At 41.2% G+C, this 8,966-nt stretch overlaps 1 protein-coding gene across 1 annotated transcript in view; it reads right to left on the bottom strand.

The window, feature by feature from the left end:
• Nucleotides 1-1,173: 1,173 nt before the first annotated feature.
• MKNK2 (MAPK interacting serine/threonine kinase 2) overlaps nt 1,174-8,966 on the bottom strand; it is a 41,796-nt gene continuing 34,003 nt past the window's right edge. Inside the window, exon 14 of the mRNA XM_066636536.1 lies at nt 1,174-8,693. Within this exon, the coding sequence (XP_066492633.1) occupies nt 8,441-8,693 (253 nt within the window). The 3' untranslated portion in view covers nt 1,174-8,440. The remainder of the gene's footprint in view (nt 8,694-8,966) is intronic.

Genomic DNA, 8,966 nt, shown 5'->3' with positions numbered 1-8,966 from the left:
CCATGCACATGGTTCCCCACCCCAGCCACAATTTATCTTCACAACCACTCTGAGGTTCAGCAGATAGTAAGGTCATCCAGTGAGCTTCCATGGTTAAGTGGAGATTTGAACCTGATCTCCCAAGTCATAGTCTAAACATCTACCACTACATCATGCTGGCTGTATGCCTGTGGTAATCTTTAATTTTTTGCCATATACAAGGGCTAGAAGCAACCTTTGCTCCTTCTTATTAGGAGGCAATAGGCATGGTAATAGTTACTAGGCTTGCAAAATAAGTCTTGGGTGACAGGAGCAATTAGTGTTACCTGCCAATGTCAAAAGATACTAATAGTATTAGTAATACTAACATATATTGCTACTTCCCCCAGCTTTATGAAACTACAGTATTGTTCTTTCACATCAGCAGCTGTTACCACCATCTTCTCAGATGTATTTGCATGCTTAACCACTATAACTCGTACTCAGAACAGGAGTTGAGTAGGGCAGAGCTTTCCAAAATTTTTAGCACCAGGACCCACTTTTTAAAATGACAATCGCAACCCACATAGCTTTACTAGACAAAGATCTAGAAAGAAATAATTTTTATTTATTGATAATACAGGTCCTTTGCTCCCAAGGCTATTAGAGACCTTACATATCCTATATGTGTGTTGATATTTGCTAGACTCTCCCTAGAAATGAGTTGAAGGACTGTTTCCCCCAATTTTCTACCCATTCCAGGGTACCCAGAAAGTTGAACTGGAAAACAAGATGTGCAGTTAGCGACTTCCAGACCAAAGGCTGAAACCAAGTTCACACTTGATCTAAAGCATGGCAATTATTAGAGCAAATTGGAAAAGGTGACATTTTAATTTGGGGGGTATGCAGATTACCTCACCACAGGTTAGCATTCCAGCCATAAGAGTAATCTCTTCCAATTACCTGCTGCTACAATATTCCTCTGCAAACAGGTGCTTGCAAAGTTTTAAAAAAAATTTCAGAAACTTTACATGACCCACCAAAAATCAGCTCAAAACCCACTAGTAGGTTCCAACCCACAGTTTGGGAAACACTGGAGTAGGGGGTTCCATTACTGCAGCTAGTTATCTGTTTCCTCATTTACAGTATTTTGAACAAGTTCAAACCTCAGCACTTTTTACAAAGAGATAAAACAGTGCAATTCTCACACATATGTTCATGTGTTTCAATGCGTTTATTAAATTCTTACAAAACAGAATACAAAAATTCTGGCATCAACAAGGTGTTACAAAGGAAAAAGTTCCATCAAGCTGTATCAGTTCACCTGGTACATATAATAAAGTGCTTGGTTTTTTTTATTTTAAGTTTTTTTATTTTTCACTTTAAACCAGTCCCTTACCGGCAGACGTGCACATGCACAGTCTCCAGCGGTGCATTAAGGTGGCTTCATGTCAAAACACAAACCTTTGGCAGTCTTTTATGGTAACCAGAGGAAAAAAGTTTCTCCTGGACTGATTTTTCTCATAAAAAGAGAAAAGAAAAACATTTCACAGTAAAAAGTTACTAACCAGTTCTAAATGGATTTAATGGTGGTAGGGTGAAAAGAGAAGATTAAATTTAAAATGCAAGAACATTGTTCCCCCTCTACATTGTCCTGCCCCCAACCTTGAAGCTAATAAAAAACCTCAAAAGATACAAAAGTGTTCCAAAACAAGAATATTTTCAATGAAAATGGGGATGGGGAGAGAAATAAGAAGTTTAAAATAATGAGAAAGCAGGGTTAAAAATCTGTGCATATTTAAAACAATAGCAGGGGGAGGAAGAATAATACTTCCAAGCAAAACAAATACATCTATGAAAAGCAATCAAGAAAATATAGGAGTTCCCAGCAGGTACAAGGCCCATTTCTCTGTTAACCAACTCATCTGGCCTCCAAGTCAGGACAAATTATTGGGGATAAGGAATCGCTTAGCAGCTCTATCTGAAGAGCCTCAAGTCTCCATCCCAAAATTCTTTGAGGGTTTGAAAACACATTTACATTTGTAGTGTGGATATCCCAGGAGGAAGACATTTTCAAAAGAAAAATGTATGTTTAGCTCTATGTTGAGAAGTCTAAGCACCACCATTTTGGTCACAAAAAGAAAAGCGCATATCATGTGTGAGGGGACAAGAAAGGAGGGAAGTTCTAGTAGGGACAAACACAGTAGTTTGCTTATGTCTAGGGAATAATCCCCCCCCCCCAATCACTGAGATACCCAAAGTCTTGAAAGGCTACATATGGCCAAAGATAGCAGGTGAATGGGATAATCCAATAAACATTCATTTATGACCATGACCCATTGAAACTGAATGGGGCAGATTAATCTTGACTTGCTCAAGTCCTGTTGCTTTCAACAGGATTCAACAACAATCACAACTAAACTTCAGCCTGATGTTTGTCTCCCATGTTATTAAAGTGGATCACTCACTCTTTTTCCCCCCCAACCTTTAAACATCAACACAGACCCTATACCTCCACATCAGAGTAAATTATAGCTGGCTGCACTGAGGGATTGAACATCCCAATTCTCTTCACAGAAACTCAATTTAAGGAAGCCATGATGTTGAGAAAAATGCGTCAGATCTGACACTTCACCCTCAACAAGCACCAACATATCATTTGACCATCAACCACCATGCTGAATGGAGGGGTAGCAGCCTCCAGCAGAAACACAGACCACTGCAGCCCAGAGCACCATGCATGTGGAGATGGGAAGTGTACCGCCTCCAAAGTCCAAGATGCTGATAGGGGTGAAATCACCCCTTATCCAAAGGCATCCTAATTTGATCTTGTATTGCAAGAATGATGGGGCTGAGCATCCCCTTTCAACAGAAGTCTTAAAAACTGACTATTGAACAACATGACTGCCTTATTTCTATAGGCCACTAAATTAGCACCCCACCAATCAAGCTGAATGGTTCAACAACATTTCTATCAGGGTTGCCTTACTTATAATTTTTCTCCTTTGTTCTTTTAATTAAAATAAATAAATAAAATGTGCTGGTTTTGAGAGAATCCAGTCACTTTCCCGGTCCTCAATCTTAACTCACCACTCTACATGCATTAAAGTGGCTTTGCTTGCACAGAAAGAGGACTATGCACAACCTTGCACAGGAGAGGAGATACATGCCAAGATTGCGCTGCACATAATAAAAGACTGCAAAAGCTGTATAAAGAAGGCCTGCAATATTTTATTTGGTAACCATGGCCAATAATGCAAGTTTCATGCAGTGTTCATGGACTTTTTTAAAGTTCTTGAGCAAGTCAAAGACTCAAGTAGAAAAGAACCTCTGAGCAAATCTTCACACAGTGTAATAAACCTGAGTAGAATTGTAATCTGAAAGACAAGGAGGGTTTTGTGTTAAGAACGATCATTTAAAAAATGAACCTTACAAGCTAGAGCCCCAAGTCTACCAAATGAGTATGAGCATGTCACCACGGGGGTTTCCAGCACCCCCATTTTGGCCCTTTAGCAATCAGCAGGGAGGAGAAGCAGCCCATCCCCAAAGTAGCATCGCAAACAGAAAAGCCCATAGGCATCTGTTCTTCAGTGGGTACCAACTGAGCTCTTGCCCATGAACAGCACAACGTGACTGGATGGGCAAAATGATCAGGTGAATCCAGGTGCCATGTCATCTGAGGAATGGACGCACTCACAAAGAACAGTTTAAAAAAAAAGTTGCGTATCTTCTTATAAAAAAGGATTACATTCCAAGCAGACAGCCCAAAAGCAATGAGAACTGGTAATCTTTAACATCATAATATTTCAAAACCAGTTTCAGTACTGGTTTAATCATCATAGGTAAGGAACTTTGGGGACTAGTTCTGTGAACTCCTGAACGCTCAACACACTCATATGAACTAGCATTATCAGAGTTTTTTAGAGCAAGAAAAGGGAAGCCTTGACATCAAGATAGATTAAAATTTGGAGTGTAGATGTGGTAGAAACTTTCCCAGCGTTCCACAATGGTAACTCCAGCACTCTTTCTGTGCCCTTTAATGGCACTCAGACAAGACAGAAAAATGGATCCTCTCAGTCTTGGGGTGTCAAGGGGAGACTTTCATTCTTGTGCTACATGAGTTAAACATGCCACCCTCGACAAGTTGAACAGCTGTAACCCGCAGCAACAGAATAGCTTTCCCAACAGAAAGGCATTGGCGCAAAACTTTACATTGTTCAAGTATTTAACATAAAATGGAGGAATTCTCTACAACAAAACATCTTAAGTAACATACAATCAAAGATTTTTTTTTCCTCTTTTTAAAAGAGATCTGACATTACAGCTCTCTTTTTGAAACACAGTCACACTGCTACATGTTAGCCTCCCCACAAGGAAGCAGGGCATCCCATGGAAAAGCATTCGGTAATAAAAAGGAATGAAGAACAAATCTATTTTGAGAAGGAAGGGATTCAGATGTTTAACTGGTTGCTAAGTAAAGGGAAAAAGTTAAAAGGAACATCAAACTATTTTACAGTCCCTGTCCCATTATCAATGTCATCCACAGCACACCCAGGCATCACCCATCTCTCTGAAAACATTGCATAGTATTGTCTTTTAAAAATTCCTCCGAGAATGAACCTTCAGCTGTGCATATCTGCACAGGCGTTAAGGAGGTTAAAGAGAAAAGGCCATTATGATGAGAAAATGTCACATTTAATTAGAAGAACAACTTTATTCTCCTATTTTCCACTGGCAAACAAACCAGTTTGAAATTTTGTGGCACTCTCTCCAAAAGGTTCTGGGAGTGGTTGTGGTCATTTGGGGGAGGATCCCTGGGACAAGTACCATTAGGAAATGCCTCATCCTTCATAGGATGAAGATGTTTTCAGGGGAGCTCCATTTTAAAAGATAGTTTTAAAAGGAGCCTGAAGCTAGTTTATGCAAAGTAAACTTTTAAAGATCTTGCTTGAAAGCTACAAGACAGATCTGTTGGTTCAACATGCGGCTAGACTCCCTTGCAGAGATGGCCACGCATGTCAATCCAAGCAACTTGAAAGAAACATAGAATCACCCTCACGCCATCTTGGCAAAACCACTTATTCCTCCAATATTAAACTACTGTCATTCGATCCTACCCGTTTACTCAGAAGCAAGTCCAACAGATCCAGCGAGACTTACTTTCAGTCTATGCAAGTACCCTTAGGACTATCATCCAATCCTGTTAATACCAGCAGTCTGATCTGATGCAAAGCAAGCCCTACTCCAAAGCAAGCCCTACTACGTTTAATGAACCTTACTCCCAAATGAATGTGTAGCTTATTTAGAGACAGGGAAAGTTAACACTGACATGCAAGACAGCTGCAGCTCCTGTTGTCGTCTAGCCCACAGCATGCTGCCATCTTCCCAATTTTGAAGTATCTGCTTCAGACAACCAGATCATAACCTCTAAAATAGACAACAACCTGCAAACTCAAAGTTGCGAAGCAATCCTGCAGTCTCTCACCCCAATGGCTATAGTTCCCTGTCTCATGTATCTGCCGCCTTCAGGGTGGGGGTCCACAGGCACCCCTCCAACTGCAGCCACTGATGTCTCATAGCAGCAGCACCATACATAACTATAGCAGTGCATTGTTTGTTTGCTCTGGCCTTTGCCACCCACCAGCAACACCCTGCTTGGCATCTCCAGGAAACAACAGTTAATTAGATTTGGGAAGAAGTGGTGAAGAGAGGCAGAGGGCAGCTTGCACTTCATTTCAAGGCAGTCGGTCAACAGTGAACCCCACACAAGCGAAATGGTTGCCTGCATTAAACAGCCCTACAAAATGGAAAAGTGACAAGATGATTCTTGTATCAGGGCAGGATTAAGCAAGGTATGGAGTAGTGATGGCCAAGACAAAAAGGGCCAGCATCCTCACACTTTCAAGGATACAAAGTTTTGGAAATCAGCTCTGTTCCTCTTCTATATTGGGAGCTGACTAGCCCTCTTCCTGCAAGGGTTATATTATACCCTCACAGCACTAAGAGCCAACTTTCCCTTCAGCCCAATTAATACACATCCCTGAGTTCACCAACTCAAATGCAAAACTAGACTATGAAAGGGAGTTGGGGACACTATAGGTCAACAGCCAAACCCACCCAAAAATATGTTTGCATCACACATGTCCAAAAAGCCAAAGCCTTTAGCATGATATGGGGTTTAAAAAAAAAGAGAGAGAGAAAGAACTAAGGTATTGTTAAATTACACAGACCTTTGCCAAATATTAACCCTTCCATCTTATTTGATAAGCAGCGTAACCAGGGGAGGTGGTAGCAGTCAATTTCTGCTTATAATTTACTTATTTTTAGATTTTTCCAAATAGAGTTTTCTTTCTAATTAAAAGTTACATGCATACACCCACCTACCTACCCCATTAGATCATTCCTGGATTTTTAAATTTGGGGAGGGGGTGGGGAAGAAATCCAGCTTTGGGAAACTGAAAGCAGCTGAACAATTGCTTCCCATCTCTCCTCCCACTAACTAAAGCAGATTTCCTTGGCCTATGTGTAGTGCCAAAAGGGATGATCTGAGATGGAGGAAACAAATACACCATCCCAGCTAATTCTACAAACACTTCCTTAAGTTTAACATCTCTCAGCACATTTAGCTTCAAACTAAATTAACCATGACTCCTCTCCCAAGGAATGCTGGTAAAGTACAGTTCTGCTAAGACTGAAAGGGGGACACACATGCTGTAGGTTTTAATAGTACTGTACACTGTCCCCTGCTGGAACAGGCCATTCCAAGAATTCCCTGGAAGGAGCTATGCTGGTTAAAGTCAATAGTGATCTCCAAGTATGAAAGGCAAAGAGCAAAACTGCATTTTAGCGTTGCCCCCCCCCTCACCACAGCCACATCTGGTCAGTGGTGGGAAGAACCACATCATGCACCAGCACATTCTGGAACGCACAAGCTTAAGAGAAATTTACACAATAAGATTACAGGGGTATCACCACAAGGTTCAGGAAAGAGTGCTTTACTTGTCCTTAAACCCATCAACCCCCAAAAATTAAAATCCATACCCACCTACCACAGTGCTCTAAATTTGCAAATAAAAAACACGCACAAGCATTTTGCATGATGATTATGTAAATTCTTTTGCCATTTACTAGGTGTGTTTTACCTTGTGGGGATCTCACCCTGTAATAAAAGTATTTAAACAAAAACACAATATCCCAGGTTTTTGCAGTAGCTTATTCCAACAGCAAGCAACAAGGCCTTCAACTTAACTGGTCCATCTGACTCGCCTCCCCAACCCCAATAAGGGGGAAAACTAGACAGCAACAGACCCTTCTCTTGAAACACAGGTCTGTCTCAAGAGAGGGGATAAGCACACCTCATTTTTAAAGCAAAGGAGGACATGGGCAAGGGAAAGCCCCACCCATTTATTCTTACCCTCTCCTTGGAACTTTTCACCTAGTCAAGCTCCTATCTGAGCTTGGTTCAGCAAGAAAGTGCAGGAGGGAGGAATACTGTACAGAGATAGCAGATGGGGCAGGGTTTAGATACCAGTCACCTGTGTGCCCTTTTTCATATTCTAGATATTAAGTTCATCCAATCAGATAGCTTTAAAATGCCATGGGAAAGGAATCAGGACTGTAGGTATGGTGACTAGTTTGGCCCCTTAATAAATCCAACTATTGCCCCAAAAGCCAGATACTGGTAACACATCCATGCTGCCATCTTCCTCATGAAGGCCCCCACCATAAAAATCCTAAGTACTTCCCCATTGACAGAATCTGCCAATTTTTTTGAATCTTTGAATTTTTTTTAAAGGAAAGATTCCAGGCAGGAGGGATGAGAACTTTTGGCAAATCTGAAACAGTGATGCTTTCTGGGACAGGAAATAGGCAAAACTATTCCCCTCAAACCCTTCAAACTGCAGTTATTTCAGTTCCAAAATCCACATTTGGGGGGGGGGGATGTTTTACAAAGAGGGAAAAGAGAAATCAACAGCAAAACCACTACTTTTTTCCCCAAAAGAGGAATATAGATATTAAAATGCTACTTTTAAAGGGGCTTTCTGCCTCTTTTCACAGTATAAAGATGAGTATATAAGGAAAACAAAACAAAAAAGAGAACCAGTAGCTGCTTATTTAAAGCTCCCCTTCAGTTGGAGGGGGAAGAAAGAAGGGGAAACCTGGGTTTTTTGTTTTGTTTGGGGGGGAAGGGGAAAAACATAGGATTTAAGTCATTTTTAAAGCAAATTACATGTTACAAATGTGCTGAAAAAGGTCAAAAGTAAACTTTTCTAGGGGATTGGAGGAGAAATAATACCATCTTTTAAAAGAAAAAGCCAGTGTTAACAAGATCAGGAAACAAAATTATATATCCTTGGAAACCAGCCAAAATGTCAAAGAATTCTGATCTTGATAGCTATTCAATCAGCATCACTGGGGGGGGGGGTGTCTGAAAAGTGAAATAAATTGGAAAAATTGTTATATACATGGGGTGGCAAAAGAATCACATGTGATCCCCCACCAGGACCAAGGGGGTGACCAGATGCTGGTCAGCATCCACTTTCGCCAAGCTGGCCTTTTGTCGACGTTTGGCCAGCTTTGATTCCGAAGGGGGAGAGAGCTGCATAGAACACGAGGTAGCTTTGATGATGATGGGGTGGGTCTCCTCTGTTGCCTCCTCCTCGTGTTGCATTAGCTGCCGGTTGACGGCAATGGCCTCAGCAGCAAACGATGTGAGCTCTTTGGCACTGCTGTTCCTGTAAGGGGAAGAGACAAAAACAACAATCTACCCGAACAAACATCACTATGCCTGCATTAAAAAAATTCCCAGGTTAAGAAAATGTGAATTCCGCAACTGACACTCAGGATGCAATTTTGCAGTGGTTCTTTGTTAAAACAGCTGCCCAATTCAAGGTATCTTATGAACACCAAGGATCCTGCTGGCTCCGATCAAAGTCCAGCTAATCCAGTAACCTGTTTCTAAAAGTGGCCAGCCAAATGTCTCTAGGAAACCCACAAGCAGGGTATGA

The sequence above is a fragment of the Tiliqua scincoides genome, chromosome 8 (assembly GCF_035046505.1).
Source record: "Tiliqua scincoides isolate rTilSci1 chromosome 8, rTilSci1.hap2, whole genome shotgun sequence".
NCBI classification, from domain to species: domain Eukaryota; kingdom Metazoa; phylum Chordata; class Lepidosauria; order Squamata; family Scincidae; genus Tiliqua; species Tiliqua scincoides.
Note: the sequence above shows the minus strand (reverse complement) of the source record. Positions and strands in the feature narration are given on the sequence as shown.